The 24006-nt window shown below is 31.6% G+C and overlaps 2 protein-coding genes and 1 long non-coding RNA gene across 4 annotated transcripts; 2 read left to right on the top strand and 1 right to left on the bottom strand.

The window, feature by feature from the left end:
- Nucleotides 1–5278: 5278 nt before the first annotated feature.
- Nucleotides 5279–6706, top strand: LOC146925713 (putative CCR4-associated factor 1 homolog 7). The gene is made up of 2 exons (XM_085758112.1): nt 5279–5550; nt 5665–6706. The coding sequence occupies exon 2, from the start codon at nt 5707–5709 to the stop codon at nt 6538–6540; it is 834 nt and encodes a 277-aa protein (XP_085614238.1). The 5' UTR covers nt 5279–5550; nt 5665–5706; the 3' UTR covers nt 6541–6706.
- A 136-nt stretch (nt 6707–6842) lies between these two features.
- On the top strand, nt 6843–11215 carry LOC146925712 (uncharacterized). Of its 2 annotated transcripts, XR_015033918.1 has the most exons (5): nt 6843–7941; nt 8066–8123; nt 9206–9261; nt 9387–9469; nt 9564–11215. It is a non-coding gene; the product is annotated as an uncharacterized LOC146925712 (long non-coding RNA). The 2 variants fall into 2 exon arrangements; XR_015033916.1 differs by having other exon boundaries at nt 9387–11215.
- Nucleotides 11216–11937: 722 nt separating this feature from the next.
- On the bottom strand, nt 11938–17016 carry LOC146925711 (factor of DNA methylation 1-like). The gene is made up of 8 exons (XM_085758111.1): nt 16941–17016; nt 15386–16261; nt 15096–15277; nt 14377–14466; nt 13968–14255; nt 13464–13679; nt 13123–13363; nt 11938–12173 (listed from the first exon to the last, which is right to left on the bottom strand). The coding sequence occupies exons 2-7, from the start codon at nt 16254–16256 to the stop codon at nt 13130–13132; spliced, it is 1881 nt and encodes a 626-aa protein (XP_085614237.1). The 5' UTR covers nt 16257–16261; nt 16941–17016; the 3' UTR covers nt 11938–12173; nt 13123–13129.
- Between the last annotated feature and the right edge of the window lie 6990 nt (nt 17017–24006).

Below are 24006 nucleotides of genomic sequence, written 5' to 3'. Positions count from 1 at the left end.
AGCAGCGGAAATACACAAGACTTATATTTTATTATTATTGAGGATATAAGAGAAAATAGTCATAAGCTTCCATAAGTATTAAAGAATAGCAATAACATAATTAATATCCTCAATATAAGTCTTTATTTCATATCTAAAATATGAAAACAAATAAATATATTTATTTATGAGATATAGTTAGTTGACATGTAGAATTTTTCTCACTTGTTGAAGAATGATAGTTAAACTATCTTACCCACAAAAGGATGATTATGTTAAGTAATGTCATACCGATAGGGTATGTCCATCACGTTACAGAATACATAGCAATGATTCTCCCACTTGATAGAGAATAGACAATGATAGTTGAATTAAAAAGGTTTGAAAGATATTTAAATAAAATATTCAACTATTTCTCTATCACAAAATGATATGTTAAGTAACGTCACACCGATAGGGTATGTCCGTCACTCACATAACAAAGGGATAGTAGCAATCCGATATATTTATATATATATATATAACACATTTAGGTAGAAATTTAATTCAAAGTGTAATAATATTGGATTGCAAAATTTATACAATTTTCTACATGTCTTTTAACAAAGTAACTTGCTTATATTAATCTCATTCAAGGATCTTAACGATAATAAGTAAGAACTATATCATCACAATGTACCATTCTTATGTCTTACAAAATTTAAACATTGATAGAGTATTCTAATTATAATTGACATAAGTATAAACATTTTAGGTACATTCAATAATAACAATTATATTAATAACAACACACCGATAGGGTATGACTGTTACCAATATAATGCTAATCTATTTAACAAAATTCGCATAATTGTACCCACGATAGGTGAGATTACAATTATACAAATAAATAATTTTTATGCTTAAGAGAATATGATACAATTAATATCATGCATAAACAATTATACTTAAATTTACTCAACTTCGGTCATATTCAAATGATAGAAAAATGTGCTTAACAATATTTTAAATTAGCACATCATAAATATGACTTTAGAATTTCTTTTATATGAAGTAGTATAATAACAAAAGTTGTTATTTGGAATAGAAGTGTGTCAAATAGTTTTCTAATTTATCCAGAAAAGAACTCTTAGAATAAAATTTTTCAATACTCCCACTATAAATTAGAAAAAACACAAATACAAAATGGAGCATTATAGTAAGAAAATAGTAAATAACAACAGAGTTCTGTTTAGAATATTCTGAAAAAGAATTTCACTTCTATATAGGATATCATAAATGCACAACAAAAGAGAATAAGAACTAAATTTCTTCATATGTGCAATAATAAGCAATAAGTCACAAGAGGATAAAATAATTAAATAACAACTTACCTCGCAGAGTGTGACATTCATCCTTATACTTAGAGCCATTGAATTTTGATGACTTAACGAGAATATCTTATAATATAGTCATCTCAAAAATATTCATCAATAGAGAATAAGCAATTATAAATAAGCATATGTGAGACTCTAATTATAAATCAATATGATTTATATAAGAATTCAGATGTAAGGATGATACATATTTCAAAAATTGCCTCCATTCTTAATAATGTAAAAACAGAATATGATATTTTAGTAAACAAATTATTTCCCAAATAATAATATATAAAATATTTATAATTGTCAAAATAATTCCAAAATTTATGCCAAATTGATCAAAATAATAATTAATAATTGATAGGCACAAAATAATAATAAATTTTGGAATATTTGGCTTGACCCGGATCGGCATCTGTCGGCCTGTAACTTCTCGCCGTAAGACAACAATTTTACCAAAAGGATTTAAAATCATAAGTGATTTGAGAGAATTCGAAAATTCTTGAATTCATCAATTGATTAAGGGCAAATCACATAACAATATATAATTAATATGATTGTAGAGAATATCAAATCCATGATCTATAAACATGAGGAATACTAGCATATTAGAATTTAGATTCATGCTATTCAACAAAACGTGATTCTTCGAATAGGATTTGCAGTATATATGATTCATAAACTTTAACAATAGTATATAGAATTTGTTAAATATATCAGGTTCATGAATTTCAACACGTCAATTTGAACGAACAATAGACGTATATATAGGTTCCGTTTCTACTTGTATATGATGAATTCATTCATTCAATTCAAATAAGGTTCACATCGACGAAACCTATTTGGTACACAGAACAAAAAAATACAGTTGCATTCATGAAACCCTTAAAACAATTTTGGCATTCAGATTGAAAACTAAAACCATATATTAGGGTGAGAAAGAAATTTGCACAACAACTTACAGATCAAACGATGCATAACAAATTGCAAAAGTATAGCCATAAATTGTATCTAATTGGCTCTGATACCAATTGATGAAATTCTTAGGGTTTAGCCATGAATCACTAGATACAAATTATAACATATCATCAATAACAAAAAGAACAAGAGATTGTGTACCTTTGAATTAGGTTGATGAAGGATAACCGTAGACAACGCCGACAACTATGAGAGGGGTAACTACCCTCATTCCGTCTGCTCTAGGTTTTCTCACCAATCTTCCGAATAATTAATCGTCTAATGGGATGACGTTTAAATAGCTAAACGGCTGAGGGCAGGGACCTCTCATTGGGCTTATCTAAATGGTCCAACCCATCACGGTCCATTTAGTAACAAAAGCCCAATCACTCAAATTCATCATATAATTAGTGCTTAACACAATAGACCATAATTTATATTATGACATCAACTTATAATAATTGATTATTGTCAATCCATAATTGATTAATTAAATAATTAATCCAACAATATCATCTTGAAGGACGTTGCAACTCAAGTCATATATGTAATGGTAGGTTGGATTTAGTTTGACACTTTATACCGAATCAGATCATTGGATACTATTGAATGACGATTTGAAAACGAATGAGAAAAGAAATAGGTGTGACATGGATTCAAATTATTAATGTCCTTTGTACTTGGGGAAATGTCGAAACACTTGGCATATATTGTGTGATTGTGTGCAATTTGTAAATATTTGGTGAAACATGCAATTTGATTTCACTCATAATTATGGTATGGATTTTAAAAGATGATTGTGGCAGAACCTTTGTCCATCAAATTGTACAGGTTATTACAAGAATCATATTATCTTTGGCCTCACTCTTTGGTGTATTTAGCAGAGTAGAAATTCTTTGGTGTTTATTAACAAAGACTTTGAAGCAGGCGTTGTGTGTAACAAAATAAACAATATGTAGTCTGAAATCAATAGAGTTACCCACATATGCAAAGCAACAAAATCTACATTCTCATTGGGTGGAAAACTCCAAATGGGGTTAGGATTAAGTGTAACATAGATAGAGCTTTCGATACCTCGAATCACCGCGTTGCGTTGGAGGAGTATTTCTAGATATTATAGGGGCATACTTGGTGTCTTTGGTCCTAATTTAGGTTCTTGTTTGGTCCTTACGACGTAATTTTGGGTATTCTCTCAGCACTTTGTATGGCGTGGGAATAGGGTTATCACTTGGTCTCAATATAGTCGAATTCTAGTGTTAATTTCTCTAGTTGACAGAGGATGTCCTCCTTCTCGCTCATACTCATCCTTTGCTCTCTCATCAATCACCTTAAGATGAGGGAATGCCAAATTACTTTTACTCATGTATATAGATAGACGAGTCAAGTGGTTCATTGACTTGCAAACTACACTCTTTCTCTACCTACAAGTGTTGTTTTTTTAATTTCTTTTTTTCTTACATGAGAGAAATGAAAAAAAGAAAGCAACTACCTCCTAATAAAGGACGCTCCTGCAACATCAGTTAGAAGTGTTGAAGAGAGACAAAGCAGCTGCTCATGCACCCTCACAACTCACAAGAAGTCCTCCATGATTAGCTCCCATCTTTTGAAGAATATATGCGCAAGAATTTTCTAGGGATTTGTCACTATTTCTCTTGATAACAAACCTTTCATAAATCCTAGAGGCTTGAAGGGGTGGTTAGGTTTGAGATCTAAAAGTGTAAATATTTATATTTTTTAAAAGAACGCTATTTATAAAAAAAATTATTATTTATTTTTTACTAATAAAACAAATATTTATATTTTTTATATATTTTTTAAAATTAAATGCATAAAACAATATTTCTACTAATTATTTCATATTCAAACCTCAGGCTTTTGAAAACACATGCGCGCTCACACACACATGTATAAGATGAGATCAAATTATACCGATGTATTTCACTCAATAATGTTTTAACAAATATAGATTTACAAAAACTCTTCATTCATTTCGATGTTCAGGAAGTGTGACATACCTAAGTCTCAGTCTAATCATGGAAATATGAGGCTACATAAGATATTTCTGGTTGACTTTTCCGAACGTTGTACTATATAGTTTATTATGTCCCTTTAGTAAGGTTATACCTATCTATTTCATCTACTGAGGACAAGTTAGGGTATATGTTAAACTTCTAAAATTCACAGGCGTAGGTGGATCTTTTAGATGACAATTTAAGAATACAAAATTTGTTTATGTTCCAATTACTTATGAGAGAGTATGTCCCCACCTTAATAACCTTATGAAGACATGCGGGGAATTGTAGGATTGACGACCCTATACTCTGTATCATGTCTGTAACCTTAGGGCGATCAACAAAAGCAACTTGACATCCGGAGAGACATTACAATCTCACGCAATCATCACTTAAATATTGTCTCGTAACTGAAAATTGTTTGTTTTAGTCTAATAAGAAAATAGAGAAGATTAGAAACCACCACAAAAATATACATTCAAAACCTTTTAATTTTCTACAATAAACTCAACTATTTTGTGTAATCAAATCAAACTTGCGAACTCCCCTCATTTTATTTGCTTTTAATTAATTGTTTTGATACGATTTTACTTTAATTTTTTACTTTTGATTAATTAAATGCACAAAATTTAAGATTTTTTTTTATATTTTTGGGTTGTTTAACATATATTTTAGGAGACAAATTATCATCACTCTTAAATTATTTATCTTATTTATCAAATCCTAGATATCTTTAAAATAAACGCTAAAAACAAAAAAGAATGTTTAATTATTACTCTGTTGCATAATACCTGTCGCTTTTGAGAAATTTGCACATACCAAAAACCATTTATTATTTCATTCTATTATTTCTCTTTACAACAAATAAGTAAGAATATTATTGACAAATCAAAAATTAATGTATTAATGTTACATAATGAATTAATTAACTCGTTTAAAATCTGTCTAAAGTTCTAAACCGCATGGATACAATGGACAACACGTTCTTCACATGAAACACACAAAAAATAAAAATAAAGCAAGAACATAAAAACAAATTTCACCGCAAATTTCAATAAAAATATCTTCCTCATCTTCTTCATTTTATAACCAATAAAAAAAAAATTGATACTAACAAAAAAGAAAACCCTAGAACGGGAGAGATTTCATTCCCCAAAAATCTCTTCCTTCTATCTCTCTCCCCATTCTCTCTCAACAAATCTTCAATTCCCATTCCCAATTTTCAATTCCCATTTTCCAAGGTAAAATTCCAATTCCTATAATTAATTCAATCTTCATATATTTTTTCATCAATTTTCGATTTTTTTATGTGCATTTGCTTGTTTTTGATGTTAATTGAAATGGGTATGTTTCAGATCCGGTGAATTTTCCGTTATTTTTATGGTAAAATTTCTGTGATGCCGCTAATTTTACCTCAAAACGACGATTCGATTCAGATCCGTGAAGTTTGGAGCGATAACCTTGAAGAAGAATTCGCTGTGATTCGAGAAATTGTTGATGATTATCCTTTCATTGCTATGGATACGGAATTCCCCGGTATTGTTCTTCGACCTGTTGGGAATTTCAAAAGCAATTATGATTATCATTACCAAACCCTAAAAGATAATGTTGATATGTTAAAGCTTATACAATTGGGTCTTACTTTTTCTGATGAGCATGGAAATCTTCCAACTTGCGGCGAAGATGATAGGTTTTGTATCTGGCAATTCAATTTTAGAGAATTTAATGTTAATGAGGATGTTTTTGCAAATGATTCAATTGAGCTTTTGAGACAAAGTGGAATTGATTTCAAGAAAAATAATGAACATGGTATCGATGCTAGGCGTTTCGGTGAGCTTTTGATGTCATCTGGGATTGTTTTGAATGATAATGTTCATTGGATAACTTTTCATAGTGGATATGATTTTGGTTATTTGTTGAAGTTGTTGACTTGTCAAAATTTACCTGATACACAAGTTGGGTTCTTTAATTTGATTAACATGTATTTCCCTATGCTGTATGATATCAAACATTTGATGAAGTTTTGTAATAGTCTTCATGGTGGGTTGAATAAGCTTGCAGAGTTGTTGGAGGTTAAGAGGGTTGGGATTTGTCATCAAGCGGGTTCGGATAGTTTACTCACATCTTCTGCATTCAGGAAATTGAAAGAGAATTTCTTTAGTGGATCTTTGGAGAAATATGCAGGGGTCTTGTATGGGTTAGGTGTTGAGAATGGACAGAGTACTCATTAAGTTGAGAGGAAAAAAAAAAAATTAGAAAATAAAATTACAAAAACAAAAAAAAAATCGGTAGATCTCAATCAATTTGAGCTGTTGTATATCTGGTGAAATGCCAACTTCTATGTAAAATCTTTTGACATTTTAAATGTCATAACTTATGAATGCCCTTTTGTTGTTACTTTTGCTGTTTGCCTTGCTTAGCTTTGTCTTAATTTATGAATACCCTGTCTTTAAATTTTTGAAACCAATGAAGTACATGTTTGAAAACTATTAGTGAGATCTCATACGTAGCTGTTGTGACTTTTAGATTTCTCTAACTGGTTTCTGAACACACTAGAATTCTGTTTTGATTTGACATGAAGCACTTGACAAAATGGTACACACTGAGATTGTCATTCTATGGAAGGGTTGAAGCAGGTTAAGATGATAGGTTCTAACCTGGAGCTACTCTGTCAGTAAGAAACATTTCATTAAGTGTGTGTTTTTTATCATGTTTGAAATGGAAACACATTTGACTGATAACACAGTAACTCTAAGCAGATGGTAAGAACTCTAGTAACTCTCCCTGCCGGCTCCCCTTCCATTTTGATTCCATGCCATAATGAAGGTGATGGAATTTTGATTTTAGCATCAGTTGACACTTGAGAATAATGATTCAGCCTTCTCTATTAGATCATCACTTAAAACAATTGAACCATAGAAAATTGAACTGCTCATTTTGAAGTAATGATAAAACAATACCACACAATTAACTAGGCTAAAATTGAAATTTGGTTTATTATGGAGATAAAAAGCATACCTAAATCTATTTGTTGTCTTAAGTAAATGGAATGGAAAGGAGACATGCCAATTTACACAATTAACTAGGCTAAAATTGAAATTTGGTTTATTATTGTTTGTTCTTAAGAATGTTAGTGAAGTGAGAAACATTGTTTGCTGAAGCATGCAAATAGGTAATTAAATCAAAAGAAAAAATTACCGAGCAGGAAACTCACAAGTCTTGAGGCTTCTCTCCTTGAACTCGAGAAGGAAGAGAAAGCTGCAGGATAGAAAGCCTTCATGTTTCTGTTAAAGACGAGGAAAAGAAGCCAAGGTTTACTAAGGTGGCACAGTGTAAAATTCCTCCATTTTGATGAGGGGGTTGAAATTGAAAGCTGTGTTTTTTCTTTTCATGCTAAAGCACCAGTGATTTCAGATTTGTGGCAGTGTCCCCTTTTCAAACTGAATTTAATTTTGATTATGTTCCATTCACAAGAACAAGTGGATTGACAACTATGTGTGTGTTTGGTTCCACACTGAGTTGAGTAGCATTCAACACAAGTTTGCAGTGGTCAAACAAAGACTGGAATGGGTTGCAAAGATGTTTGGTTGCGTGTTGAGAATGCAATTTGTCATCCAACTAGTTCTAATGAGGTAGTTTCACATCCCAGCTTTTACTTATAGGTTGAAAAATTGATCGTGAGATTTGTGGAACCCACAGGTAGTTTCTCAGCTTTACCCCTCATAACTGTCTTCAATTGTTCCACTCTCAGAGCAGAATGCCACAGAGAAGAGGTTGTTTACAACAAAGAGGCCATTCTTGTCATCAATAAAAGGTAGTTTCCATTGTTATTGTTTGCATTCCAGCTTCAACGTTTTGTTCTGCTTCAAATCAACCATGTATACATGATAACGGTGTCTTACTTTTCTCTTGTCCTTTATTTTATAGTGAATAGACAATGTTCCTATATGTCTATTCCTTGTGTTGAAACTGGTAATCAACTTCTGAAATGGGGAAGCTTTTATATCCTTTTACTGATATCTTATAGTAAAATGATTATAGTAAAATGATTTTGTCCTTTATTTTATAGTCAATAGACAATTTTCCTATATTATCATCATTGGTTTCCCAGAGTGATAGTTCATTAATTATTGAGCTTCAAGTATATATAGGCTAGGATAAATATAAGCTTCTGACTTTACTGCACATGCTAGTATTTTATGGGAATTATGCAATATACTTTGACTTGTGCCTTTGTCTTGTACAACACAAGAAAATATTTATCAGCGAGAAATCTAAAACTTCAAAACTTGTATGACACTGTTGTGATGTAACCACCAAGCACATGATGTTAAATGGTTGGTTGCATTCCATATTTTAGTGGTCGGAGTTACAGCCACAGTGAATTAAAATTTGGAGTGGTCGATTCAAGACAGTGGCGGTAGTCGATTCAAGACGTCGGCAGTAGTGGAGGAAGACGACGGGGCTCAGAGTTAGTGATGGTGGTCTGGTGCAAACTTTGGCGGTGGCATAGCAGAGGAGCCGGAAAAGCAACATGTGTTGTTATTTTTGTTGCTCGATTTTTTTGAGAGAAAAAATGACTTGTGGTATCGTGTGAAGCATAAGATAGATCTGATGGTTTATATGAGTTGAAAGTTAGGGTAACTTTGGCGCCACAAAGTTAGAGAATCTGGATCCATAGGAATCTGTACTTGAGTCAGGGATCACTGTCTTTGTGGAATTGAAACAAAATATTAATAAGAGGAGCATTGACATAGCTTTCCCCTCAACTAATGAATTACTGAACTGCTCATAATGCTTTAGGTGGTCAATTTTTTGTTTTATTTGAGTTGATGGTATTTACGAGATATGTATATTTTTGAGCTTGTAATGTATAACATTCTTGCATTGTTTTAGGGGTGTTTTCTGTTAAATTTGCAAAAGATGAAAGAGGTGTCGTGGCAGCTCAGAAGGTGGGAAACAAATTTCAATCACCTTGTGTAATGGTTGTTTTGATAACAATAACATCACGTGCAACAACGATTACTAAGCAAAATCATTTTACTGATGATTGGTCAATACTTATGCTTGATTTCAGGTAACTGACAAAATTTTGGGAGGCTGTGGAGAAACTCTTGTACCATGCTAATAAAATTGATACTTCCAGGTCAAAGAACGATGGTTTGTGCCCCATGCTTGTCTGTTCATTAGTTTTGCAGTTCAGTACTTTTCTGATTTGATTACATGATTAAAATCAAGTTCTTCTAAGCTTCAGGACAGAATGGAACTCCAGTCTTGGAATCAATTCTCCAACCAAGGACTTCAAAAGTTGGACATTGTAGGAGTTACATTACAACAACAACCAAGCTTTATTCCACTAAGTGGGGTTTGCTACATGGATCAAATTACATTGGTTGTCCTTTTTTCTTCTTTCCGATATGTACATTGGATATCCTTGAGTTAGGTTTACATTCACTGTAATATGATTAAGAACGCATATAATGAAAATGGATTCCACGCATTTACTCGGTTATAGTTTTTTTTTTTCTCTTATCAGACCAGATGGCCTTATATTTTGAGATGTATTTAAAAGTAGACTGGGTGAGGTTGGAAGGTGAGTTGTCTGATGTCAATCTAATGGCTAAGATAGCTTCATTGTGTGCTCCAATAGCGGCAATAAATCTGGGTCCAAGCATATATATGCTTGAAGCTTGAAAGTGCAAGATCTGTTATTAATTTGGTCGCATCATGAAAGGACTTGATGGTGTTTTAACTACCTTTATTCGACCTAACCTAAAAGAGTAGCAAAACAAAGTTCCCTAAGAATGTGTTAATTATTGCTTGATAGTGAGTTGATAATTTGCAGGGAGTTCATTTGATAATTTGCAGGGAGTTCATTTTGTGTGTAGATTGCAGCTTTGTTGGTGGTTCTGTTTAGAGCTTTAAATCTTATAAGCAGGCATTGCATAAGAGCACAGAAAATATTACCTTTATTTTATCAGTCATTTTTATTACAGATGGTTTGGACACTAATTTTACAGTCAAATCTTCAAGAAAACATTGAAATTCAATATAGTCTTTTACGTTTATTAAAAAACTCCACGGTATTATCTAAGAGTATATATTGTTTGTTTTGTGATGAAGCAATCATTGCAAAGGAGAATGACATTAATAACTATTCTACAAACAAAAACACGACTAATTTAGTGCATGTTTAGATTGAGAGGGATATTAACAAAATTAACGTGATTTTGCTAAAAGCTACACTTTCGAGTCTTACAAAATCACGGTGCACCTGTGATTTTGTTGAACTCAATGTCAATTCAAACATACACTTGATATCTTTGCTACTGACCACCGACAAAAACATCAAACCTAAAGAACAATCCACATGAACCTACAACCATCTCAATCACAATTGAGGATCTTCTTCATTTTGCTCATTTTTATGATATTTTTGTTTTTGTTTCTGGTTATTTTTCTTCTAATTTTAATGTGATTTGCTCAGTATCTTTCCATTCATATCTAAGAAGAAATCGACCAGATCTCAAAGATTCATGTGTGTTCTTGAGGCAGAGAAGGACATTAATTTGAAGATCTAGAACTTGCAAGAAAATCATTCATCCTCTGCAGCTTGATATAGAAGTTGACAGAGGTAGAAAGACGGAGAAGACTATTGCATTCAAGCGAGGGAGAAAAATGGAGAAGGTTTCATCATGTAGGAGGAAGGATATGGTGGTGCTTGTTGGTGACCGCCGTGATAAGGGGCTCACGGGCACCCTAGTCAAAGGTTGAAGACAATGGATATAACATGGTTGGTATTGAATGTTATTGTCAGATGATGTCTACATGTGAGATGTAATCGTTTAGATTTAAAACAAGTGTCTTTCATGTGCAAATGTTGATTCGTCAAATTTTTCTTGTCCATAGAAAGAACAAGTTACTGTGTGTGTGTGTGTGTGCATAATGCTGAAAAAAATATATTCTCTAATGCTGTTTATAAGGATAGTTTGTTTATGCATACATAGAAAAGTAAACAAAATAGTAAATTCAAGCCAAAAGTATATATTGACACTGAAACCTATTTTGATAAAAGGTAACTTCACAGTGAAAATAGTTTTGTTCAGAGCTATCCAAACATTATTTTACAAAATATCACATTTCCATCAACCCAATCAATCATACATTAATCAACTTATTTTCAATAAATTTATAAAATCATTATCATTCAAAATAAAGTTGGACCAATGCTCTCAATTTACAGAGTCTTGCATTATCCATAGAGTAAAAGGTATGAAAAAAAGAAAGATTTTTTCTTAGGTTTTCACCCTACAAAATATTCACTCTGCCCACTCCCCCGTTATAAGATCTAAAGCATCTAGTTCTTTGTTTTAGAGGAAAAATCACCAACATTGTGCAACCTACAATTTATCTATCCAAACTTCACAGTTAAAACATTGCTATTGTTATCGATTTATTATCTCAGTCATTGATTATTTTTCAAACACTCACAGTTTGCATTACACTTTATATTGTAAACTATACCCATAATTGTAGATTCTAATAATCAGCAAGCCCTGGCATACATGTAAAAAAAGGCAACCATTGGAATAAAATAAATAAACAGTGACCGTATGCGATAACCGTGATAACCAGTAACAGTTTCATACTTCATTATAAACAAGTCAAGTGGAATTTTAGAAATGAAATAATTAGTCAGAATATAGGTTTTCCAATCGACAAAAGATAAAAAAGCTAATTTAAGTCTGAACTGAAGGCCATGAAAATGTCCTACTTCTATCTTTCTACTGAATTGATCATATAGCTGTCCAACGAAAATGGTCATAGTTTCCACCTCCCGATTGAGATATGATGTACTTCTTCCCTGCAAAGCCTCAAGATAAACTTGTTTAGAATTTAACAGGCGTAGTAAGTGAATTGAAATGTGCATTTGTGCAATGATATATGTAGCTGTCCAAATATCAGAAACTTTTCCATTATGAGTAAGAAACAAAAGAGAAAAAAAAACTGGTGCATTGATTTCTATCAGTCAACATTTCATTTCCATCTTTTGCTTTTCAAAATTATCCATGACAGACAGGAGCAATTGAAAGGCTCAAGTTCTAACAAATCAAATACCCGTCAATGCAGCGATTTAATAACACAGGAGCACCAATATATGTGAGGTGCAAAGCTTGAGTTTGTTTGACCAAGACTTGTTAGCATATTTGACAAACTTGTAAACTTTTGTCATTCCTTTTGGTAAAGCTTTTAGTAAGTATTTTAGAGTAAATAATGTATTTAAAAAAACCATATGAACATATCTTTCATGTCATTTTATATTTATCAGTTAGTTCGCCAATTAATTCTAACAACCACTTCAATTGCAATCAACCAGCTTTTCATTTATAAACTTTCAACTATAACCTAGTAGCTATTAGTTAACTTATAAACTACTTAAACTATTGCCAAATAGAATGTGAATAACTTGACCCAAGTCACACCCATAACTCAATTATGGAAACCAATCATTTCATCGTTCATAAACAAATTGTAGAATAGATTAATATACTGAATCAAAATGCTCTTTTAAGATATGGAATAATTAATTATCTCATTATAGATATTAGACAACATTCAGTATAAACCTAAATTAATATATTATTTAATTATTTAATACTGCACCCGACAAGAGTCTAAAAGTTGTTACATGTGCATATGACTGCAACTGGGTTATTATTTCTCTTTCCAAATTACTATTTTAGTCGGTGAAACTATCAATGGAATATCAATGCAGTGCTAAACAGGAGCTCAACTGAAAGTCTGAAACATACCTTTTGCCTATCCTCCTCTCTTGCGCTTAAGTTGCTTCATGTGATCCACAATATAAGTGATCACTTCTTTCAGTGTTGCCTTCCTATTTTCTTTGAAGTTCCACAGCTCCCAAACAGTATACCCACCACTGGGGTTGTACTCGTTAACTTCTTTTAAGGCTGTTACAACAGCTGAATATATCTCGTCTCCCCATTCCTTCTTCAGCTTTTGTAGTTTCTCATCTTTCTCATCTATAACTGACTGTGCCAATACAACAATATTACCATGTTAATTATTACACTATTTCTCTATTGAGGCTTAGCTACGCAAAAAACACAGAGCATGGCTTTATGGTACATACCACATGGTTATCATTCTCTGTAACCACTTTAAAAGGGTGCCAAGCTGAGTTCTTCACATTTTCCTGCCATAAAGAGCAAAGCTCGACAGCCTTTATCCCAGCTTCATCAGAAGAAAATCTTTTCTTGCAGGCATTCACAAAAACCTTCTGGTCAAGGTCTCCCATCCTCTTGGTGCCAATATTAGTTTTGGCACCAGTCAGCATTTCATTTAACCCCTAAAACAATAGAAATTTGAAAAAAATGAGAGGGGTATCAACTTTAGTCTCCACAATATATTCACAGCAGAACAACAAAATATCAAAAATCTTATTTCCTAAAGAGAGGTGGAGATAATCTTCATGCAGGTACTTTTACAGCATAGCATGAAGAAATCTATGCACCTTGTTAGTTGGTTATCTTGAAGAATACACGAAGATAAAGGTTAGAAGGATGCAACAAGTATGAGTAACATTTCTTTTTATATAGGATAAAAAACAATTGAGAGAAAATAAATGAGATCGTACTTCTATTAATTCTTTCCGAGCTTCCTGTAGTTCATCATTGCTTTGGCGCTCCTTGACAATAAGCGTTAAATTCATAGACTCCATATCTTCCAAACTTTCTATTTTGTCTTCCAACTCTGAATTCATCTCTTCCATTTTTTTCTTAATAGCCGCATCATCTTGATCTCCAAGATGTTTCATGACTTGCAGTTTCCCTTTTAGTTCTTCAATTTCCATTTCCAATTTTTGTTTGGCATCTAGTTGCTTTTCCAACTGAAGGATCTTGTTTAAGGCCTCCTCCTTTTCTCTCTGGTAGTTTGGAAATCCACATCAGTTGAAGACATTCACAATGGATGGTAACATTGATAAGTGATAAACAACATACACTACTGTAGTATTGTCTTTTCATAACCAAGTGAGTAGGGCAAACCTTTTGCTCTTCAACAAGCCTGAAGACATTCTCATCAGCTATCTTCTGCTCCTTTGAGGCCAACTGGAGTGATTGATTCCTGGAGTCTTTCTGGAAGGACAAAGACGTACTATTAGAATTTTGTGAAAGCACATGTAAAAACTGATGATTCAAAGTCTTAAGGCTCCTCAAGCATGTAAAGGTTAGAAAGTGGGATATCAGAAAGCACATCTGGTTTTTTTTATGGATTTTAAAAGTTTTTTTTTTAAATGAAAAAATCCACGCACTAATATATAAAATGCTATATGAAAATACAAATCTTTATAACAAAATTTCAACTCTACATAAATGAGGTATTTAAACTAAAACCATATATATTACATTGATATTTCCTCACAATAATCAAAAGCTTTTAGCATATAGACTCTGGGACAAATTAGCGGGCTGTGGAAGGCCAATTAAAGTTGGGATTCATTTAAAGAGAGTCAGTAGGATCAAAATAAAGCACTTTTTTATTCAAATCAAGGGCAACCAAGGACATTGTTATTCAAATCAAGAGCAACCAACGACATTGTTAGTCAAATCAAGATCAACCAAGAACATTAGTAGGAGACCACAGAGAAAGACAGATCAAATTTTTTGCAAGGACAATGGTAGATAAGAGCGTAAGATTAGCAGTTAGCAGTTAAAAATATTTGAAATGGGCATATACTGATTGCTAAAAGTGTATTATACATTACCTTCTTCTTGTCCTCTTCCAGTTTCTGCCTCTCTTGATCGGTTAGTACCTCACGCTTGTTTAGGTCTCTGCTCCAGGTATCAAGCTTCCTCATTTTTTCATCCAATTCATTACTCAACTTTTCTTGTTCTTCCAATATCCTTCGTACCTCCTCACGAGCTTTACGCTGCATGCTCCTTGACTCTGACAAAAAAATGAGACATTTTTGTGGCATTAAAACCAATGCAAGTGCTTTTTTCCCCATTTCTATACAATAAGGCAAAATCAGATTATAACAGAAATTATACAAACCTTCAACAAAAGCATTGTGAAGTTTGTCTTTCTCCTCCAGCATCCTACTCAAGGACATAGTCTTCTCATTATACCTATACTGCATCTTGTTGAGATTTTCATTAGTAATATCAATCTCATTTGCCAGGTTTTCCACAATGCTATTTCTGCTTTGAGATGCTTCTTGAACTATATCTGAAATTGTCCTCAGCCTTCCTTTGTTGCGAAGGTACTCCCCAATCGACCCTGGACAATTATAATCATCTTCACGTGCAACCCAACCGTAAATCTCTGAACTGTCCTGCAAGTCCATGGAATTCCAATCCTTTTTTCCACAACGTTTAGTCTCAAACCATTTCTCAAGCTCACTTGCATTCATAAACCCATTCCAGTCATTGTTGAAGTCTATAACAGCCACGCAGTTACCATCCATCAAGAACGTATGAACAGCCAATGGTTTGTACTTAGCAAATTCCTTTTGCAAGTATCCAGAATCATGTGATTTGCTTATATTGACAAGTATGCCTGTCCACGGCCAAACGTAGTTCTCAACTTGGACAGGTTGGACGACAGCTAAGGTCAAAGCCGGGCGAGGTACTTGGTCTGCTTCATTTGCTAAGTCAGTCCTCAAAAACTTTGCAAGAGCCAGATGGTTTGCCTTCTGTTTTGTGCTTCTGTTTGCCGAACCTTTGCCTACTCCAGATGCATGCTGCAACAGATCCTTATATTTGAATTCCTGCTTTTTCTTTCCCGAGCAATACGGACACCTAAGTGTCCCATTATTGTTCTTCACTTTGTATTTACCAGCCCTTAACTCTTCATATGGTTTCTCAGAGTATTCCTCGATCTCAGACTCACTGATCTCTGACTCTTCTTCAGAGCTGTAGTCCATTGAAGCTGTGCGAAAAATGTAGATTCAATCATACATGTATATCAGTATATGCACTCTCCCAAAAGAAAAAGGGCATACAATACAACTAAATAACTGAAAAATGTTAAAATGCAGTCTGCTACTAAATGGAAGAAAGTCTTTGAATCTAAGTCAATACCCTTAATCCCATCACAAAAAAAGCATAGCTAAGAATGGAAAGAACAGATAGAAAATAATAGTCAAACTTTCACACATATCCCCAAAATCACATAAACCATGACCTAAAATGAAATTTAATATCACAAATAGTATGAAAAACACAGAATCTAACCATTCCTGCATTTTAAAATGTAACTTAGATTCAACTTCGATTAACTCTCACTAATTTCTTGATTAACTCTCATTGTATTTGAAAAATCAACATCGATTTTCATCATTTTCAACAGTGAAAAAATCTAACTTCAACAGATTCTCTACTAAAATTGCAATAATCACTTAATCAAACACAACAATAACCTAAATTAGCTTATAAGCAACTAAAATCAGCAAGAAAACGCAAAAACAAAAACAAATAGTGTATTGGAAAAATGAGACATCGATTTTCATCATTTTCACCGAAGAAAAAACTCAGCAACAACAATGTGAGCTTCAGAGAAGAAGAATTCAAAGAAAAAAACGGAAAAAGAGAGAGAGATTTTGACTTACAGCGATGAAATTGCAGAGGAAAATGGAAGCTCAGCTGAGAAAAGGAACGTGAAAATGGAAATGAAGAATTGAATGCACGAAACCCTAGGAGGAGTGAGTTTTAATAAAAGGTTTTGGGAATTATCCTATGTGACGGTGCTCTATGGAGTTCAACGTGGATGTGTGTTTTCTGCTTGTGTGATGATAAGATAGTAGTGATGTGGATGAATTATTGGTTTGATGATGAGGTATAATAATGTGGAAGAGTGTATGCGCGTGCATGGGATTATTAGTTGGTGGTGAATTTGAGATTTTTTTTACAATTACAACGCTGAGTCTGAGTGGTCGGAACGCAACGCAATACGACAAGACTGATATGACCGTTTTTCTGAATTTCTTATACTATTTATTGACCATTCTAAATTGTAAGAATTTTGGGCCATTATTAAAAAGTTCAACAAATGGGTTGAAGAATTTGTTAAAGGGATAAGTGCTATCAACACCCCCCATCTGTTAAGTTGAACCACAATTTTTTAACTTTTAATGTTAACCTTCCGATTCTCACGACAAGAGACCCTAATAATGCGAAGTTTGATCGTGAAGTAAGTAACATTTTAATTGACCCTAGTAGAACCTCCATTTTGTCGAAGTGATAGTTTACTTTTGTTGAGAGTCCAAAGCTAAATTTACGATTTATTTTTTTTAAAGAAAAAATTATTGTCTAATTAAAATATTGTATTCTAACCATTTTTATTTTTTTAACATCAAAGTTTATTAAATAATGAGAGAAATACAAAAAGTACTTAACCTACAAACCGAAAAAAATATAAGGGATACTTGTCCAACAAACAACAAACACCTTATATCAAACATTAAGACATAAAAAGCGTAGTAAAATATCACTCAAAATATGTACAAAGCCTCCCTCTTTTCCTAACAAGAATCTGTCACCAATATATTACTTTGATGGCTTCCACTATTTCTTCCACCCCAAATGTTTTGAAGAAAAAATAGTCTCATTCCACGCTTCCTTAAGTCTAATTGGACACAACTTTATGTGTCATGTTATCTATGACGGACAGGTACATATATTAGACTAGGGTGTGTGGAGAAAGATAATTTGATTTTGGTGTCATGTATTTGCATCGCGTGAATCATATTTCATACTCTAGAAGAGCGCGTCAAATTAACACCAAGTGTTTTGAATTCAGTTTCTCTATTCTCTAATGTAAGCTACTCACTTTGGAGTTTAAAGTCAACAATATTAACCATTAATTAATAAATTAAAAAATATTATAAATAGAATATAACAAATCATGAGTTTGTTAAAATAACATCTGTATATTTTTACTTTACACTTTACTTCCTCTAGAGGATCCTTGCCGCTAACTTTGTATTTTGTGATAAATATATTAGTTTTTCGAAAAGTAAAAAAAAACATATTATCGTTTATTATACTTGTAATTTTTCAAGTTAATAGTAAAAAAACATATTATTGTTTATTATACTCTTAATTTTTCAAGTTAATAAATAGAATATAACAAATCATGAGTTTGTTAAAATAACATCTTTATATTCTTACTTTACACTTTACTTCCTCCAGAGGATCCTTGCCTCTAACTTTGTATTTTATGATAAATATATTAGTTTTTCGAAAAGTAAAAAAAAACATATTATCGTTTATTATACTCGTAATTTTTCAAGTTAATAAATAGAATTAACAAATCATGAGTTTGTTAAAATAACATATTTATATTATTACTTTACACTTTACTTCCTCTAGAGGATCCTTGCCTCTAACTTTGTATTTTATGATAAATATATTAGTTTTTCGAAAAGTAAAAAAAAAACATATTATCGTTTATTATACTCGTAAATTTTCAAGTTATTGCATGTATTAAAATAAAATCTAGCAAATAAACATGAGTTTGGTTAGGTGTTTTATATCTCATGCTGAGTCATGAGACCTTTTTTAAGCACTAATGTGTTTATATAGACTAATGTAACTTGATGGGCAAGACTAATAAACTAATGGGCCCAAAACAACTAATCACTAATAATAATTAAAATAAACTATTTACAACATACTTACCAAAACGAATGCGATAAACAAGTATTCCGGTTGTATTCACTTTATCCTTGAGCTTTTTCTGCCATTTTATCAAAACTAATATTAGTATAAATCTATTTATTAAGATGGGATATGCAATTTATTTGAAGAAAAATACTTACAGCAATTTGATTTGCAATCTCTTTTTTTTTGTGTCTGTTATATGTTCTCCTTTGAAGTACTCTTGTCCCAGCATTAAACTTGCTTCCTTCATGATGGATGCAACGGTATTGTCTTTGTAGACCAGTCCTGGAATCTGGATCTAAATAATAAAAATATGTAGTCAGTATGCGTGTTTTGCATTTTGGTAATGTATGCATGTTTTCAGTTTCTTTATTTTTTTGTTGTTAGAGAACTAAGTAATGTAAACTGATGTTAGTTTATTAATGGCACATATTTGTGGAAATTTTGTGAGAAATTTCAAGTTTGCAAAAGAACCCAAAAACTTGTTATACCAAAGAAGGTGAACTTGAAACTATCTTACAATGCAATCCTTACTTTACTTTACATTTCCCTCATCTACTTACTACATATCCAACAAGAACTACTTTAGGTCCTATATTTCACTTGATTTGGAGTAAGAGCTAAGGAATTGAAATGAGGCACATTAACAGAAAAAGATAATAGTGCAAGTGGACGAAAAAACTTAAAAACTATTTGTACAAAGGTTTCATTTAACTTGACAAGGGCGACAGATTCAAATTTGCCAGATTTATACCAATAAAAGTTGATTTTCACACACACATATATACATATAGTGATATAGTTAATGCATTCTTGGTTTGTGCCTTCAAACATTTTACTTCTTTCTTTGATCTTTAAGGTTACAATTCCTACTTTAATAAAAAAAATGGATCAGTGATATTCATATATTCTGATACTGATGTTAGACTTAAGATCTTAATGATTTGTAATATTCTTACCTTCAAAGTAAGGAAGAATGCAGGGATCGGTGTTTGCTTAATGGTTTGCTTTTTTGTTTACTGATTCAGATTCTGTTCTTTCAATATTCAGCAAGACTTATGTAAAGTTTAATATTCTGTTCTACTTAATTATCTGTTAATCATGTCTCCAGTCCCCAGAACTACAAATGGATATCCACAAAAGGTTGGAGAAATAATTGTAATTAATTTAAAGACAGCATGTTGATCCTGCCAATGATATCTCTCTATCTCCTCTTTGTAAAACTTTTTGTATTGTGTTTTTTTTGAAGGATTGTATTGTGTTAATTGCAGATATAATTAGTTTCTTAAAAACTAGGTATAAGGAAATAGGCACTAATTTGAGAAAATGGTGTTGTTAATCTATTTACTGTGAAACTGATGTTAGACTTAAGATCTTAGGGGGCGTTTGTTTCACGGTATGAAATAATAATCCCAGGATAATACAAATCAGAAGGTTTTAAATACAGATAATACAAATCAGATAATACATCGGAAACAAACGCCCCCTTAATGATTTAAATTCAGATAATACAAATCAGATAATACAAATGAAGTAACTAGAATTATCATTTGTAATATTCTTACCTTCATAGTAAAAGCGGAAAAAATATAAGGGATACTTGTCCAACAAACAACAAACACCTTATATCAAACATTAAGACATAAAAAGCGTAGTAAAATATCACTCAAAATATGTACAAAGCCTCCCTCTTTTCCTAACAAGAATCTGTCACCAATATATTACTTTGATGGCTTCCACTATTTCTTCCACCCCAAATGTTTTGAATAAAAAAATAGTCTCATTCCACGTTTCCTTAAGTCTAATTGGGCACAACTATATGTGTCATGTTATCTATGACGGACAGGTACATATATTAGACTAGGGTGTGTGGAGAAAGATAATTTGATTTTGGTTGCATGTATTTGCATCGCGTGAATCATATTTCATACTCTAGAAGAGCACGTCAAATTAACACCAGGTGTTTTGAATTCAGCTTCTCTATTCTCTAATGTAAGCTACTCACTTTGGAGTTTAAAGTCAACAATATTAACCATTAATTAATAAATTAAAAAAATTTATAAATAGAATATAACAAATCATGAGTTTGTTAAAATAACATCTGTATATTTTTACTTTACACTTTACTTCCTCTAGAGGATCCTTGCCGCTAACTTTGTATTTTGTGATAAATATATTAGTTTTTCGAAAAGTAAAAAAAACATATTATCGTTTATTATACTTGTAATTTTTCAAGTTAATAGTAAAAAAACATATTATCGTTTATTATACTCGTAATTTTTCAAGTTAATAAATAGAATATAACAAATCATGAGTTTGTTAAAATGACATCTTTATATTCTTACTTTACACTTTACTTCCTCTAGAGGATCCTTGCCTCTAACTTTGTATTTTATGATAAATATATTAGTTTTTCGAAAAGTAAAAAAAAAACATATTATCGTTTATTATACTCGTAAATTTTCAAGTTATTGCATGTATTAAAATAAAATCTAGCAAATAAACATGAGTTTGGTTAGGTGTTTTATATCTCATGCTGAGTCATGAGACCTTTTTTAAGCACTAATGTGTTTATATAGGCTAATGTAATTTGATGGGCAAGACTAATAAACTAATGGGCCCAAAACAACTAATCACTAATAATAATTAAAATAAACTATTTACAACATACTTACCAAAACGAATGCGATAAACAAGTATTCCGGTTGTATTCATTTTATCCTTGAGCTTTTTCTGCCATTTTATCAAAACTAATATTAGTATAAATCTATTTATTAAGATGGGATGTGCAATTTATTTGAAGAAAAATACTTACAGCAATTTGATTTGCAATCTCTTTTTTTTCTGTGTCTGTTATATGTTCGCCTTTGAAGTACTCTTGTCCCAGCATTAAACTTGCGTCCTTCATGATGGATGCAACAGTATTGCCTTCGTAGACCAGTCCTGGAATCTGGATCTAAATAATAAAAATATGTAGTCAGTATGCGTGTTTTGCATTTTGGTAATGTATGCGTGTTTTCAGTTTCTTTATTTTTTTGTTGTTAGAGAACTAAGTAATGTAAACTGATGTTAGTTTATTAATGGTACAAATTCAAGTCCGTATCCGTCTTGTAGTTCTTTCAACAAGGGGAGGGATGGAAAATCAACCTTTGAAAGAGAGCTGCAATCCATTGAAGCTCTCCGTAAAATTACAAAATGTCAGTTAGAACTTAGAAGTATAAAGTTGCACACAATTTGATGAGGAACATAAATCAACAACAAACAGTTGCATATAATTTAGAAGAAGACAAAAACAATAATCAACAGAGTTCGGTGTAATTAAAATTACAAATGTCAATTAGAAGTATAAAGTTGCATACAATTTGATGAGGAACATTAATTAACAATGAAGAGTTGCATATAATTTAGCTCAAATGAATACTTCAGACATAAATATTAAGATCAAAATCACTTATCCCAAAACTAACATAACAAGTGACATAAAATGAAAGTAAATATCACAAAACACAAATAATACACAACAAAAGATCTAAAAGAACAAAAAGATTGTTACTTTTCATAAACAATGCAACATTTCTTTAAAAGCTATATTTCAAATCCATACAGTTCAGCAACCACTTTTAACCCTAATCTCTTAACTAACTCTCACTAACTACTAACTGACACAGATTTTCTACCAACAAAAGAAACAACATTTGCAAAAATCACTTAATCAAACATAATAATAACTTAACTTAGCTTATAAACAACTAAAATCACAAACTACAAATTCTTAATACATGCAATTCTTCAACAAAGCTTAAAAACAAAAAACAAACACTATATTTGAAAAATCACATTGATTTTCATCATTTTCAAAAGAGAAAAATCCAACTTAAATGGATTTTCTACTAAAATCACTTAATCAAACACAACATCAACTTAACTTAGCTAAAAAACAACTAAAATCATCAACTACAAATTTTATAATACATGCAATTCTTCAACAAATCACATATCCCAAAATTAACATAACGAGTGACATAAAATGAAAGTAAATATCACAAATCACAAATAATACACAACAAAAGATCTAAAAGAACAAAAAGCTTGTTACTTTTCCTAAACAATGCAACATTTCTTTAAAAGCTATATTTCAAATCCGTACAGTTCAACAACCACTTTTAACCCTAATCTCTTAACTAACCCTTACTAATTACTAATTTATACAGATTTCCTACTAATATCACAAACCACGTTTGTACAAATCACTTAATCAAACATAAAAATAACTTAACATAGCTTATAAACAACTAAAATCACCGACTACAAATTCTATAATACATGCAATTCTTTAACAAATCTCAAGAACAAAAATAAACACTGTATTTGAAAAATCAACATCTATTTTCACCATTTTTAATGGAGAAAAATGGAACTTAAACATATTTTCTACCAAAATCACAAACTACATTTGCAAAAATCACTTAATCAAACACAACATGAACTTAACTTAGCTTATAAACAACTAAAATCACCAACTACAAATTTCCTAATACATGCAATTCTTCAACAAGTCACAAAAGCAAAAACAAACACTGTATTTGAAAAATCAACATCTATTTTCATCATTATCAACAGTGAAAAATCCAACTTAAACATATTTTTTACTAAAATCACTTAATCAAACATAACACAAATAGTACTTAAGACATATGTATTCTAAACTTTTTTATTTTCTTAAACATTAAATTTTTTAAATAATGAGATAAATACAAAGAGTACTTAACCCAAAAAAAATAAACACCTTACATCAAACATTAAGACATAGAAGAGTATTAAAATATCAATCAAAATTTGTATAAGACCACCCTCTTTTCCTAACAAGAATCCATCTCCAATATACTTTGATGGCTTCCACTATTTCGTCTGTCATACCCCAATTTTGGACCAGTTATTTCTTTTTCTAGACGTCTCAAACTCTTTTTCGCTTTAACTATTTAAAGTCATTTATTCGTCTTTTAAGTTTGTTTT

This window comes from Medicago sativa, chromosome 4 (genome assembly GCF_051527215.1).
Source record: "Medicago sativa cultivar Bolivia chromosome 4, Bolivia_mono, whole genome shotgun sequence".
NCBI lineage: Eukaryota > Viridiplantae > Streptophyta > Magnoliopsida > Fabales > Fabaceae > Medicago > Medicago sativa.
This window is presented reverse-complemented; position numbering and strand designations above follow the sequence as displayed.

Coding starts and splice junctions, on each gene's coding strand:
- LOC146925713 (XM_085758112.1), top strand. CDS start 5,707: ATGCCGCTAATTTTACCTCAAAACGACGATTCGATTCAGATCCGTGAA.
- LOC146925711 (XM_085758111.1), bottom strand. CDS start 16,256: ATGGACTACAGCTCTGAAGAAGAGTCAGAGATCAGTGAGTCTGAGATC. Junction 14,256..14,376: donor GGCTTGTTGAAGAGCAAAAG/GTTTGCCCTACT, acceptor CCAAACTACCAG/AGAGAAAAGGAGGAGGCCTT. Junction 13,680..13,967: donor CTCGGAAAGAATTAATAGAA/GTACGATCTCAT, acceptor CTATTGTTTTAG/GGGTTAAATGAAATGCTGAC.